The following is a 15,597-nucleotide window of genomic DNA, read 5'->3' as shown; positions in this document are numbered from 1 at the left end:
GTGTTTTGTGAAGAACACTATTATCAGCATTCTATAGAGTGAAGTCCAACACTAGTTAAACACTTTATCTAAGATTTCACTGAGGAAAGCATCAGACTCCGGACTGAGATCTGTCTTCTCCCCACCAAGCCCTACACCTCAGGTACACTGTTCCTGTTATGGGAGGTTACCTTGTTAACAACTCTGCAGCCGTTGTCCAGCTAGCACGAGTCACTCTCCAAATACTTCAGTGCCAGTAAACCACCCAGCTTTACGTGCTTGTACAGCAAGGACTTCAGAAGGTTTGATTACATGCAGATGCTGCACCCCTTTTTAATAGAACTTTAGTCGCCATTCTGCAATGTCAACAAACCTGATTTTCCCCTCTGAAAGTCAGGAGCTGAAGTTGTTCATCTGAATTAACATGCAAGGTTTCAGAAAGTGGAAAAACAACAGCACTTACTGGAATTTTTTGTGGAATAGAAGAGTTTTTTTAAAGCAGTCATCTTTTATTATCTTTTTTGTTTTCTGAAATAGAGTGTGCATGTGCCTCAGAAGTAAATGATTTATAAATAATCTTGGAAGGGAATCAGGCACAGAAAAGCAAATAGCTGCTTCCAAAAGTTTTCATCAACAGGCTAGACATCTACCTACTGAACTGCCTACTGAAGATAAAATTAGGATGAATGCTTATGGTAGAAATCATGCATTTTTCTTACTATCAAAAATTTAAAGAAAGAAAGCACTAAAACAGATTATTTTTTGTTTGAAAGTACTTGGCATTATTTCCATCAGTATCTTAAATTGCATGTGATGTTTCATTTACTGAGGAGACAGCAACATTTCAGACACACGTGAAACACATGGAACCAGGAGAGATGGATCACAGAAATACAATACATGTAAACTGTATCTTTTCTCTTTTCATATTGACAATCTGAAAGTTGACACTGCTGTGTTTAAGTAACTATGTATAGTTTATTTAACTGGGTTTTTTTTTCATCAGCCACAACATGGCTCTAAGGCAAAATAAGATAAGAGCAAATAGTTACAAATGCTATATTTATGAAGGACTGTAAGTTTATGTCAACTTTGAAGACGGTCACAAGTCCTTAAAATTGTAAATGTAATGTAATTGCATTGTTGATAAATCATATTGTTAGTCCATAGTTAGAATGGACCTTGTAAAGTAACCTCTTGGAGTAACATTTTCTACTTAAGAAAACAAGGATAAGACATTATAGTTACTAATGTATCAGGTATTCATTCTTGCTTGCTTTTTTCTCTCCTTATTTCTTTTACATCACCTAAATTGTTTCTTCATACCCTTCTTCTAAAGTTCTGTCCTTCCATCTTTTTCTTCCTTTAATTTTCCTTATCTACAGATGAGAACTTAATTATACCTATTGAAAAGCTATCATGCAAAGAAAGGTTGAATGAAAAATTAGAAGATTCAAAAGGTAATTTATAGAAATTATAGTCTGGTTCTTTGTACATTTCCTATTTATGTTTTAGTTTCTTGTAAAAGAATTACACTTACAGTGCAGGTTCCTGGTGATGGTATACTGCCATTTTCTGCTGCAATCTGTTTTGTCAAACCTTGCTTTCTTCATTATGGCTTCCTCAGGATTCTTGGAACTTAATGTGCTTTAAAAGGCAGACAATATTTTATTACCCTAATCATAACCCACAGCAGGTCACTGGATAATGGTGAGGAAGTGATCCTAATGCAGCACATGCATGTCCCCTCAGGGATGCCTTGTTCATGACAGCACTCAGGACTTGCACCTTTTCCTGCATTTGGTAGAGAGTCATTACACTGACGTTACAGTGCTGTGCTTGCACAGGATTTGGTGGAGTTCCCTTAGAAGGTAACTCAGGATTCCAGGCTGCCTAGTTTGTGCCTTACAGTTCCACTGCTCTGAAATTATCACAGAGGTCTGGGAATGTTTGTGTGAAGAGGAACCTTAAGGGATTGCCCAAAGGCCAAAGATTAAGGAGACAAGAAAACTGGCAAAGCAGATACTGTGTTTTACCATAACTACCACTGAAGCTGTGATGAATATGCTCACACTTGATAAAGGTCAAAATAAACTACTGTGTATGGCCTTCTACTTCACAAATTTAATACTGCTGAACATAGAATCTTACCACTAGAGAAAAAGCATTTCTCTCAGGACATTGTGTCAGCACAGTCTTAACATTGTCCCAGGTGATGATGGACATAAAGACAGTAAGGAATTTTCTTGGATCAGGGAGTAAGTATTGCAACAAATCACTCTTCCACTGGACACTAATTTCAGTACTAATTTTGTGTGTACATGCACAGTGCTTCCCAGCTTCCAAATGAAGATGGTTACGTCAACCTTCTCAGGGCAGCGCTGCTTTAAAGAAAGATCTGGACCAAAACTAGGCACAAACAGAATTATAACCGGGGTTAAAGAGAGAAGATGATTGGGTCTGACTTTTATAGCAGGCCTTCAACTGCAGGAACTGTCAAAGTCAACTTCAAGTGGTGCACAATTTTCCACAAGAGATGTTGGGTTCCATTCTGTTCTACAGATTTAGGCCAAACATGTTGAGCACAAGAGTAGTACTGGGCACTAGTTAAACCAGCTTCCAGTAAAGCAAGTAGATTTAAACAAAAGGTAAGATCCTACATTTCTCAGCAACTCAGTGTAAACCTTTCTATGTAGTCTTAAGTGTAGTGGAAATATTAATGAAATGTTCATCCTGCTCTTTGTCTTTATTCCTGATGAATTTCTGTCTGCTAAGTGCTGAAAAGAGTCCAGCTAATATACCAAGCAAAGAATGAATTCAATGAAAGAATTTTTTTTTCAAGAGACAAGCACTAGGGAGTTTTTAAAGAATACTCATAGTTGGTACTCTTGTGGTACTGCAGATCTAATTTGAAGCGACTGTAAGAAGTGGGCAGGGTTTTCTGAATGCAGCTGAAAATTCTAAAATTCTGTAATGTCAACAGGAAATCCTGGCTTTGTAAGTAGTGGTGCTTACAACCCATTGGGACTCTACACCTCTTCCTTCCATAAAAAAGAAGTTGGATCAGTTGGACAACGGATACAGCTAGCACCTCTTGGTGCATCTGTATCGGGTAAGAAATATTCTTTTACTGCTCATATCCAGGACAAAGAGAAGTGTTCATTTTCCATGCTTCCTGAGAGATGTATTAGCCCTTGGTAAGGTTTCCTCAAATTTTGTAAATAAAATTGTAGAGCATAAATTCTTCTTAATACAAGTGGGCTGCATGTAGGTGCCTAGAGGCTGTCCTGATAGTTAGAGAAACTACTGCTACTAATACTTGTTAGATAAAAGAGAAAATAATTACATAAGGTGCAAAGAAGATATGGTCCATTTGTTAAACTACTGTTCATTAGTTGTGATAGGCTAAGCAGAATTGTAAAAACATGTAACTCCACAACTCTATAGTAAATGGTCATGTAGTTGGGACTCCATTAATTTGTTAAAAACGATGTGAAATCTGTTCTGAATGTAACTGTTACCTTGGATCCTCTGCAGTGTTGGTGACCTTCTGAGCACCTTCTTCATTGTCATGTTTCTGATTCAGAGAAGATGAACAGAAGTGCTCAGGATGCAGGAGAAACTGGTTTGCCAGTGCAGATTTAGAGCTGTTATCTGCACCCAGCAGCCCACTTCCCTAGTTACTTCAGAGGAAATAGCAATTCGCCTAAACCAATGGTGAATTATTTAACCAAAGGGTTTAACCATGGCAGACCAATCTGATATGGTACTGCTTAATAATGTTGTCTTTTTGCTGGCATGTTTCTTTGAGTTAGTTACCTGTTCTTAAGAATTTGCAAGTGGCTTCAGAGAACTGGAGCAGGAGGGAAGATGGCACACACAGATATATATAAAAAATATGCTTGGATGTATGCATATTCTGTATCTGACTTGATCAGAAGCCCTCCAAGGAAGGCTGGAGCTGCACTTCATTGATTCACTGCTGAAACACAACTGTGAGAGTTGATTTGTCAAAACGCATGGATCAGGAAGTCCACAGGAAGACAAAATCCGCAATTTTCTCTAGATCGTTGTGAATAGTGAGGAGAAAAAAAGGAATCACGTGGTGTTCCAAATGAAACAAAAATTTACTGTTAATCTGTAATTAGAAATAGAATATGTGTAGTAGAAGTCAGAGAGGCTAGCAAATGGAAGTCAATTAAGATACTCTTCCATGTCCTGGAGAAGAACAAGAATTCTACTGCTTAAACCACTTGTATTTAGATTGAAGTCTTGAGACTTGTATGGGAAGAGAGATAAGGACAAAGCAAATGGCAGGTTTTATCTCCTAGATGTCAGTATTTGAACATTAACATTTTTGGTGACCCTTTATATTATCCAAAATGTAGTGAGTTATGCTCTCAATTGTTTTTGCTTTTTTAATTTTTTCTGTTAAATTTTTAATGCTATAATTTAAATAATTTAATGTAGTGTACACGATCCATTTTTCTGAGGAAAATACCAGGAAAAGTGACCTTTTTTGCCAAGATACTGTAGGCTGGAATCATACTTGTTGATGAATGACAGGAAATGTCAGCCTACAATAAAAAGAAACAGTTTTCAAAGAGGTGGAGACCTGATCCCCAATTTCAGCTCCTTGATGTTCCCCCTTTTTAAATGTCTTAATCCTTACCTGTTCCTTAACAGGTTCAATCCACTCCCAAAAAACACTACCAAAACCAGGTGGTTTTCTCTAATAAACAGAATGATACCTAGGCACCAAAAACCCCATTCAATTTAAATGGGAAATTTTGTTTTAAATAGTATCAGTACATAATAAAACTCAACTACAAAAGCAGGAATCGAAGGAGAAGGATCTACCTTAGGAATGCTAAGGAAACAAGGGTAAGGTATAGCAGGATAAAAGGGGTCCTGGCTGGCTGATTTTAAAGACTTGGAAAATGGTTGAATTGGTCATGAACATGAAGAGATGTCAGCGCCTGCAGCAGGGCAATTATTTTTATCACATGAAACTCGAGGGAGTAGCAACTAGCTGAAACATCAACAGGGGAAACCTGAATAGGAAGGCCAGGAATACAGTAGTGTGCTACTGCTAGTGCCTGAGATCAGGTGGGTGCCAATATTAAGAGAGAATAAAAGCCTTCAAACTTGGGATAAATCCTATGAAATCAATGGAGAAATGGGAAATGGAGCAAAGACTAGCCATCAAGTACACCAGGAGTTCTGAGCTAAGCAAAAGGGGAATAAAAAGCATAAAATCTCAAAAGAAACAAGAGGGTCTCCAGAAGCTGTCTTTCAGTCTAAGCTCTCTGAATCCTAATCAGTTTATAAATGTTATAATGGCATGCTTTTTAAAATATTTGAGATAGAAGAAAGAACATTCTCATACTGTAGCAGTTTTGTAATAGGAGATACACAGTTGTAGGCGTTTGCGTCAGTTTTTCCACTGAATTTCATTCTCAGTGTTTTCTTGAGGGATTGCTACAAAACAACTATTCAGTAGGTGAGAATAATACACGCAAACTATTGGAAAAAATAATCTTATCTGAAAACAAGCATAGACAGCATGGTCTCAGATACATGGTGTGGTTCTTGGGGTTGTCCTGTGTGGGGCAGGAGTTGAATTCTACAATCCTTGTGGGTCCCTTCCAACTCAGGGTGTTTTATGACATATGGGAGACCAAAGCATCCTGCTGCCTTAGCATCCTTGAGTACCATGTCATCTGTAAGCTCTCATTCTTTCCTCTGTAGAGGAGTAAAGTACCTTTTTAGTCGTAACTAATTCTGAGTTCTTGTTCCTTTCAGATTATTCCTGGAAAAACAAAGCTGCTCGTCCTCCGTTACCAGGTCCCACTTTCAGTGCAGCAGGAAAAAACATGAATATCTTAACTCGCCCCCCAACAATTCAGCGAGTACATGGGAGAACAGACTGGGTGGCCAAATACGGAGGGAACAGATAGAAAATACCTTCCTCTGTGGTCATTACATGCTCTGTGTTCAGCTCTCCTGCACTTGGAAACCTGAAAAGCCTATTTGCTCCAGCTTTTCCTAAGACTATGCAATAGTAAAGAAGAAAAAAAGACCTTGTGTTCTATTACCTGTGTAGTACATGTAAGACTATGTAAAATACTGGCTGCAAAGTAGGATGCAGTGAAGTATTGTACAACACATATTGCCAAAACGAGAAGTAGATTTCACACAATGTTTTCTATAGATAGATCTCCTGTTCTCGTACTCTTCGGAACAAATAGGATTAGGGTTGTTCACTGAGTGCAACCTCTGCTGCTGGGATGTGCTTGAAACACACAAGCAGCACACACAAGGGCTGAAGCAGAGCAGCACCAGGCTTCCAGGTGTTAGGCTGGTTCCTTAGCAGGAAGGTGAAAGTGGAAGCACAGATCTGGCCTTGTGAAGAACATCAGTCTCCTGCAAGGATTTCAGAACTCACTTGTAACTAAAACTTACTCAGGGTCTGTGAGGTGCAAATATTCTTGTAGCATTGAGAACTGAAGCCCTTGTAGTAGGACATACGCAATCCACTGATAGACACTGCACAAGGAAGGTCTAGAAATCTGGCTGACAGAGCGCTGTTGAATGATATAGCAATATTGGAAAATAGCTAAACAAGTACTGAATACAACTTACCAAGCTGTGAAGTGAAGCCTAACAATCAGATTCTGCTGTTTCAATTACCTTATTGCCATTTTCTGTCAAAGATCTGTAGACATTTATCTCTATCCTGTCAAGGGAGAGTCACAGTGACCTTTTAAAGACCCTAAACCACTACAGTCTGTCAGTCATTTTAAGGGTGAATTAGCCAAAAATGCCTGAATTATCACTAAACTCTTGTTCCTACATGTCTTTATTAGGTGATCAGACTAAAAAACGGGGTTTGAATAGGCTACATGAGGAAGAATGTCGGTCTTCAAAGATATTGGTTTCTGGTTTAGATCTTAAAGGCCAGCTGAGGCACCTGAAAACACAGACAAAACTTCAGTACTTCAGTATGTCACTGTTTATATGCTCATTCAGTACTTTCCCCAGCTTTTATGCTAACTTTTATAATCATATTGCCCAAAGGACTTTGCAATGAACAGTAAATTGTTTATTAGGATATTGAGCTGGGCTAGTTCTGATAAAAATTACATTTAGAATAAATGTTTTAGACTTTATAGCAACATTAAACTTGCCATTTTAATGTACAAACTGAGTATACTCTTTAAAGATGTAGAGTGGTTAATGATGACTTCAAGCATTGCAAAAAAAAATTATTTGTATGGCTTTTATAAATGGATATTAAAATTTAAACTCCTGTTGTTGACCCCATGTCAATGTGGGTTACCTTAACTTCCTGGGAAGCAATTTAATGTAAAACAGTTGTACCAAAAAGTCAAATATTTTGTTAGGAAAATTGTACCTGAAGAAAACACCAATTTTTTTAATACTGTAAGAGCTATGCAATGATAGGACTGTCTGGTTAGTAATGCACTAGAGAGTTTATTCAGTTGCCACTGGTCTAGGGTTAAGTATTTGTACTTAATAACTTTGTATTAGTACTAAGAGATGTCCCTATGCTACTTAATAGCATCTTAATTTAACTGCAGAATCATCTGTAACTTGCTATGACAATGAAGGACACTTTCAGACAGTTTGTAACAGGTATAAAAGCTATGACTGTATATTAAAAAACAAAATAAATTCATCACTCATCTCAAGTACAAGATGCTAATGACAGTTAAAATCACAGCCTGGTCAAGGAATTAGCTAATAATGTGCCAATAGCTCACGTGTCTGTGAGTCATCTTGGAGCAGAAAAATAAACAGGAACTATTTATGGCACTAAATATGGTTAGAAGAAACATGCAGTCCTTGTCACATACTAATGAGCCTTGAAAGGGCTTTGACATAACCAGATCAATCTTCACTTGTCCACAAACAAAGCATGACAAGGGTTGAATCATTCTTCTTGCAAACAGCAAGAAAAGGTTAACAGGCTTTGTACAGTCATTTAACACTGGTTCATTGGTACACATGAGGATTGCATTGGACTACCAGTGCAGAAATGCTTAAAAAATTATTTTATGCTAATAAAATTTCAAAGGGAAAGAGTATGTAAGGCTAAGATTTTTCTCTTGTCCTTTTGCCTGTATTACTACTGTTTATTCTGAGCATGAGCCTTCTACCACCAGTTCTAAATTACTTCTACCAGCAGTTCTCAATTCAACCTCTTGCTGTCCCAAGCTCAGGAAACAGCAGCATGGATTCTCACTTTGATGTAGAAGTTTAAATGCTTACCAGTCCAGTTTTCTGCCTTCTATTGTCTTTATTTTGTTAAAGACAACTGCAATTCAAATTTATAAGTTATCTGATTTTAGAGCAGCATTATACAATTACAAAACTGTCTGGTTTTGGTCATGTCTGTTCTCAGTTTATTGCAGGAGATGCATTTATGTTTGCATCCTACTCCTACAGAAGAAAACTGCTTCAACAGTAATATGAAAAGGCAAAAAAACCCCCATAAAGCAGTTTAAAGAGAAGTCTCTTAAATGCTAATGTCTGGCTTACTAACTTTTTCAAATCAGAACAAAGATGTGGAGACACCTGCCCAACAATGCTGGGTCCTGGGCTGGAATTAGGCACTTGGAAGCGTGACATATTACCAAATCATCTGCTGTCCTGCACACCCCTTACTTCTATGCAGGGAGGTAGGAGAGAAATGTAAATACAAGTGAACACCTGAAGCTGAACTCTGCAGGGTGATGAATAAGGGCTTTGAGAAGATGCTCTGAGCACAATTCCCCATCCTGATCTGTCTGTGCTCAAGCCAGCTGTGACCCAAAGCATCAACCCAAGCTGTCTGGCCTGGGACCAGGCTGCTGCGACTCTTGCTGGAGCTGCAGCCCTTCTTAGCCAAATCCCTGCAGATCTGGAGCTGACTGACCTGGCATCCTGGCTTGACCTCAGCCCTGCCTTATCCCTGTCACTTGCCTGGCAAACCACTGCCCTGCTGGCAGAGCCTGGCTGTGGCCACTGGCCCAGCTCTGTGCCTCCTGCTCATGCAGCACAAGGTCACTGCCCTGCCTGTTTTGCTGTGACAAGGGAGGAGGGAAGGAAAACCACAGGCAGTGACCCTCCTGCCAAGGTACTACCCTGATACTCAGAGAGTTCTGAGCAACTCCAGAGTCTCTCCAATCTAATGGACCAGCCCTCTTGCTTCCATCTCTCTCACTACAGGCACCAAAGCAAAAAGGTTGAAGAAATCAAAGCTCAGGATCTGTGCAAAAAGGGACATAAGTTAAATGAGACCAGAAAAGGGATACATTGCTATCCATGTATATCTTCCAGGATATTTCTCTATGGAAGGTTTATATTTAGAATGATTTCAAGCATTAAGGGAATCAACTGAGGACAAAGGCTGATCAAATAAGCTCTTAGGTCTTTAAATAAACTTTCATACAGTGTTTTCTAAATCTAAAATAGTTTATCCCCCAGAAAAAAAAACAAAAAAAACCCAACAAAAGCAAACCCCAAACTGAAAATCCTTAATATAATACTTGTCTGATTATGTGGTCTGTATGCTTTTGTGCTCTCCATCTCCCTCCCAGTTCAGATTTTTATATTTGCAAGTTAGTAGATTCAGGGATAGAATAGATTATTTATACAATTCATGCTCGCAAATACATCCTGACGCCCTGCAGGAAAGGCACCAAACTGTATCAATCCAGATGAACAATTAGAGACAAAATAAGCTGTGTAGAACACAAAAGATTTCAATAATAATTTCTTAGTTTATTTAAAATAACATTTTAATAAAGCTGTGCCTACAATTCAGCAGTACCTAATAAAGATTCTTTTTGATTTATGAGTAGTAATCTGTAAAAGTGAAATGAATGACAATAGCTGAGTTTACAAGTGATTGCCAGGCGTGGGTGTGCATTTATTGCATTCCAGCAGAGCCTCGACAGCCGGCTCCGTGACTGTGTTCTGTGGGACCTAACACACAGTGCTGGGAGAACAAACTCCCTGACTGAAAAACAATGTGAATGGATAAACTGGCATGGAGAGGGAGATGCAACATCATACGCACGTTCATTGTATTAATTACTAGTGACAAATCAGCAGCTCCTCTCCCCTGCTTTTAGAGGTATACATGATTTTAGAAGGACAAGTCAGATGTGCATTCAAGCTTCAATCCTGCAACTGTCTGAATGTGAGGACCAGGAGGTCTTTGCCAACACTAAGTTGCAGGACCAGAAGCTAAACTAATGCTATACTCATATTTTCTTGCTTGCTTTCAGTGCAGAAAATATTAAGACAAATACCATGGCAAGAGCTCTCTATGTCGGTCCTTTGAAAACACAACCCACGTGCATTAGGATATGAAAAACACAACGCATAGGCAGCAGTGCCTTTTCCACTTATGTGCAGCACATTTAGGCAGCTGTATTTTTGGGCTTCTCAGTCATGTGTCTTCAAGTCACTTGATGCAGATTTGTGGCTTAATAGGTTTTTTCCATCATCTGCAATCCAAGCCGTCCAACCATCAGTAAACTGTGGAACAGAATAGTTGTTACAGACACAGAGAAGCAAAAATCCCATAAAGGACAAGAAGGAAGAAAACATTGACATCATTTCATTTAGCTGAACACCACCACAAGATTTCATTTTTCACAGAACCTATGATGTAACATTTTTAGAACAATACAATCCACAAATAAGTTAAAATGTTTATTCAGTAACACAGACAAGAACAAAGGACAAGTGGTTACCTGGCACCAGCAATTATCCCAGGCATCACCTTTTTGGAGTTGTAAAATCTCATTCCCATAACAGTAGACAAGGTGCCAGAAGCCACTGTAGAAAAGAAGCCCAGTCAGAACCACTTGACACAGAAATGGCAGCGCAGCATCGCCACATTTGGACACTGAGCAGCACCACCCAAACAGACCTACAGGGACAGACAGGAATTCCTCCCTCTGTGAATAAACAATTTGATTTTCTTCAGCATCAAAGATGTCATTACAAGCTTCTCAGCAGCTTTGGTAAGCAGCTCCACTGCTCAGCAGAAGGGAGGACGAGATCTCACCAGGGCTGAGACCATGGTCTGATCACCCACAAACTCTAATCCTCTGAACAGGTCACTAGCTCTCCCTCAACCCTTATTTGCAAAAGAATAATTATTCCCTCAAACACAGGCAGGCTCAAAATTGCCAGAAAGCTGGGATGGTGACAGTATTCACTATGTGGGAGGTAAATATTATTTATACTTCCCCTTTCTCTGTGACATTCTGAACTGGAAAGTGGCACTAAATACTACCACTGGAAAGAAAACAATGCCACTTGAAAATGTGACTAGAAAACAGAAAGCAGTCCAGAGGATCCAACTGAAAGAGCAATTAACATCCTAGACATTACTCCAAATTATTTAATTTCTAAATATGGAAAAGGAATCCCATCAACATAGGAAATTTACAGGGCCATTGTTTCACTGAAGAAGAAAGGCAGGTGAAAGTGCAGTATACCTTTCTCCAAGGCCTCACGTTTGTTTGCACCACACAGGGTAAAAGGTATTCTAGAGATACTCTGTCAAGGTTCTATTTCTGCATGTCTGCCCCTGATGTACTGGGACCAACTTACAGCTCTGCAAGAGCCACAGCTGCATACTGCAAGGAGGGCTGAGCAGGAATGGATGGATGGATGGATGGATGGATGGATGGATGGATGGATGGATGGATGGATGGATGGATGGATGGATGGATGGAGAGCTGTACTAGACTATGACACATCACTGATTTCAAGAGGTCCATTTGAAAGCACTGCATGCACCACATCAGGAGATACAAAAGCTGCTCATCCCTCTTCCATGATACTGCCTCAAAACCCATACCAGAGATGCACAGCCACTCCCACAGCATGTCAGAGTGGAAGGACAGCTCACAAATGGGAATTGTGCTTTACACTGAGCTGCATTTTATGTTTCATTCCTTACCAATGAGATTGGTCCTCTACAGTGGCTTCATAGAGCCTTTCGGCACATTAGTCTTATGGTTTAAAATAGTCTTAAATCACTGTAAAGCTATAGGATCATAGCACTAGTAACACTATGGGGCAGTTACAGAACCAGCAGGATCCTCAAGAAGTCATCTAGGATATCCTAGTGCCTAAAGGTACGATCGGTTCCTGACAGTGGTTTAATCAGCTCTTACACTCCTGCAGCAAAGGAACTCCCTGAGATTCACCTGAGTGCTTCATAATGCTTTCCACATTGATTTCATCCTTCTCCTTCCCCTGAAGAGTTAACTGCAAGCTTAATACCGACAACTTCTTGTAAGTTTTACTGTAAACAAGCAGAATAGATCACTGCCTCTTTTCTTTTACATACTATTTCTTCCAGAGTGAATGCCTGATGAATTGTAACACATACTGCTTCTCTGAGATGCTTGTGCAAACCAGGGTTCCATAAGGCCAAATACCACCTGTCACAGTGCTGTCACTATTGCAAAAATAGTGCTTATTCCACCACCACAGGCTAAAAAATGCTGCTTCACAACCAAAAATTTTCCACCTATGTTTCCTGCACCTAATGTGTTGGTGTAACACATTGTCTAATCTGGCAGAGGAGACAGGTATTTCTCATCAACTCTGGATTCAAACAGGCCAATCCAGGTTTTGGATCCAGGTATCAGCTCTTACACAAATACCTCCCGGCTGCGGGCAGGAGGTCCTGCCACCACTTACAACATTTGTATAGGTAAAAGGGCACAGGGCAGCTGAAACATGCTAGAAAAAAAAGCTTGCTGTTCCCACCGCTACCTGCAACACTCAGCACTCGGCTGCCGAGCAAACTTACCGAGGGAAAGCCACACATTCTTTGGATCTTTGGACTGCTGGTAAGCGCCTAGTCCCGCTAAGCCGCCAAACAGAAGGCCGGCCGCTAGAGAAGGGACGCTGCCTTGAATAGAAAATAAATCAGTCAGCAGAGGAACACACACAGAGTCAGCCTGCACACCAAACGAAAGCACTTTGCGAGCTGCCCGTACTAGTAAATTCACAAAACAAACCTAACCAAAGCATTAGGGATTAGGTTGAGGGGTTTGGGGAAGTTTTTAAAGATACTTTGCAGAGCTCCGCGAGCACCGTTTCGGTGGCAACAAGGACTTAGCGGGACTTGCGGGGTCACTGCCGGCAGCGGCCCCGGAGCGGGGCGGGGCGGAGCGGGACAGGGGCACCCACCTGCCTTGGCGTAGCCCGCGACACCGCCCGCCGCCACCAGCGCCGCGTAGCCGAAGCCCAGCCAGTCGTACTCCATCTGCGGGCGCCGCGGAGACCGCGCAGGGCACGGCAGGGCACGGCAGGGCAGCGCCGACCTTGGGCCGCCCTCCCTCCCCGCCCCGGTGCCGCCTCCCGGAGGTCCCGCCCGCCGCCCGTGACGGCACCCGGGGCGGGCCGCGCCGGCGGCAGCGCGGGGGCGCTCCGGGAGGATTTGCTTGATTGATTGCCCATCAGTAACACAGTTGGAAAGTCAGAAATGAAGCAGAAAACACGCGCCTCCCCTTTTCTTCCCGGGCTCGGCATCACCCCGCACCGCCAGGGGCTGGGAAGTGAAGGCTGCGGTCGGTCCGTAGCGCATCCTCTGCGCTGCTGCTCCCTCCTCCCACTCTTGCCGTGCTCTAGCGTGGGGTCCCCCCCACGGGAGACAGTCCGGCACAAACTGCCCCGGCGTAGGGCCTTCCATGGGGTGCAGTCCTTCAGGAACAGGCTGCTCCGGTGTGGTCTGCGCGGTCACAGGTCCTGCCAGCACTCTTGCTGCAGGGTGGGCTCCTCTCTCCGTGGGCTGCAGCTTCCTCCAGGGCACGACCACCCACTCCAGTGCCGGGTCCTCTGTGGGCCGCAGGTGGATCCCTGCTCCCTGGGCTAGAGGGGGCTAGCCCGCCTCACCGTGGGCTGCACCACGGGCTGCAGGGGAATCTCCACTCTTGCACCTGGAATTCCTCCTGTCGTCCACTGACCTTGCTGTCTGCTGGGCTGTTCCTCCCAAAAGGTTCCCATTCCTCTCTCCAGCTGCTGATGCTGTTGTGCAGTAAGTTCTTTCCGCTTCTTAAACACGTTATCACGGAGGTGCCACCAGTGTCGTCGTGAGTTCAGCCTTGGCCAGCAGTGGGTCTGTCCTGGAGCTGGCTGACTCTGCCCAGCATGAGGGTAGGTCCTGGTGTCTCCCCTCTGAGACCAACCTTGCCCTGGCAGCCCAATCCAGATGTCAGGAGAAGGCATCTGGATTCCTCGGCAGCTCTGCTGAGGACCGCACACACATGCGGAGTCATGGTGGGGTTGTGCTGCGGGGCACAATCCCCAGCACGGCGTGGAGCAGCGTGCCCAGCACCGCACTGGGTGCAGTCCTTTGTCCTGATGGCAGGCTTGCTACCTGGTGCCCAGTGCCAATTCATTCACTGAGACAGGTATTTCCATTTTGCATTCTAGTTTGCACACAGTGGGGAGTTTGGTCCTCTCACTTATCATCAATACTTTACACAATGTGTACATTTTACCAAACTAATTGCACTATTTATATATGTGAACAAACTAGGGCAGAAGCATTCATTGGTTACATAACTTTTCTAAAATTAGTATTTGACTTCCTGTCCTTTTGCTAGTTATATCTCTTGCCTCTCATGCTAATTAGTCCACACATGCAGTTCTTCTCGCATTTGAGTCTGGGGTCTATTTTCAGTAGGTGGTCAATGACTCGGTGGTTGTGATTGCCCACTGGCAGAATTTACTGCTGCCAGTTTCTGCTCCATTCTGCTGACTTCATTCCTGGTGGCTCTTGTCCAGACAGCCCATTCATCTTGGGACTGGCTTCTCTGTTCCTTCAAACAATAGATGGGACAAAGGATATGATACAGTACAATTGCTTAATCATAACTGTCCAGCAACAGCTTCTGATTAACCAAAAGGAATTGCAAAGTTTCAATCCTGAGGGGCTTGGTATCAGTCCCAATCCCTAAAGGAGACTGCAGCTCTCCTGGTCTGGGTCTGCAGAGGTGCCTGGGACTGACTGGCTGGAGAGCAGCTTTGCTGCAGCTTTCCCACTCCCGGGGAGCAGGAAAGGTCTTGTACATTTTAGAGTGCCACAAGAGGTTGCCCATGAGACAGCAACATGCTCTTGCAGCAAAAGTGGGAGACAGCACCCTGGGCTGCATTAGACAGGTTTGGGCAGATGATCTTCCCCTCAGATGTGTGGTAAGACACAGCTGGAACCTTGGGAATTCTGTTCTAAGCTCAGCGGTGCAAGGCAGGCATGGACATACTTGTGAAATGTGGGCTTGTGTTTCGTGTCAGGTAGATAAAGGTAGTCTATGTAGTTGTGATTTTGAAATGTGTGGAATGCAGCCATGGGACAGTTACAAATCATTTATTAATTTGAAACTGGCTCAGCATTTATTACATTGGCTTACCCAAAATTCTGTTCATTGATTTTTTTTTAATTAATAAAATCATTTATTAATTTAGAATTGGCTTTACATTTATTACAACCCCTTTCCAGTCTCAGTTCATTCTCTCATGTGCTGTGTTTTCCCTTTCCCGTCTTTGTTTTCCTTCTGTCTCCTTCCCATTTTT

The 15,597-nt window shown here is 42.2% G+C and overlaps 2 protein-coding genes across 13 annotated transcripts in view; one reads left to right on the top strand and one right to left on the bottom strand.

The window, feature by feature from the left end:
• Window positions 1-9,841, top strand: part of MAK (male germ cell associated kinase) — a 32,554-nt gene extending 22,713 nt beyond the window's left edge. For 11 of the 12 annotated variants that reach the window (XM_063402463.1, XM_063402386.1, XM_063402396.1 and 8 more), the window contains 2 exons: window positions 2,963-3,091; window positions 5,785-9,841. In XM_063402463.1, coding sequence (XP_063258533.1) covers window positions 2,963-3,091; window positions 5,785-5,939 — 284 coding nt within the window. In that variant the 3' untranslated portion in view covers window positions 5,940-9,841. Of the gene's footprint in view, window positions 1-1,364; window positions 1,440-2,962; window positions 3,092-5,784 lie in introns of all 12 variants that reach the window. The other variant, XM_063402479.1, reaches the window with a different exon arrangement.
• LOC134553131 (transmembrane protein 14C-like) lies at window positions 9,748-13,399 on the bottom strand. The gene is made up of 4 exons (XM_063402491.1): window positions 13,213-13,399; window positions 12,830-12,931; window positions 10,749-10,833; window positions 9,748-10,530 (listed from the first exon to the last, which is right to left on the bottom strand). Exons 1-4 carry the CDS (start codon window positions 13,286-13,288, stop codon window positions 10,479-10,481), a joined length of 315 nt encoding a protein of 104 aa, XP_063258561.1. The 5' UTR covers window positions 13,289-13,399; the 3' UTR covers window positions 9,748-10,478.
• Between the last annotated feature and the right edge of the window lie 2,198 nt (window positions 13,400-15,597).

This window comes from Prinia subflava, chromosome 1 (genome assembly GCF_021018805.1).
Source record: "Prinia subflava isolate CZ2003 ecotype Zambia chromosome 1, Cam_Psub_1.2, whole genome shotgun sequence".
Taxonomy (NCBI): domain Eukaryota; kingdom Metazoa; phylum Chordata; class Aves; order Passeriformes; family Cisticolidae; genus Prinia; species Prinia subflava.
The sequence above is the reverse complement of the archived record's forward strand: the minus strand, read 5'-3'. Positions and strand labels throughout refer to the sequence as shown.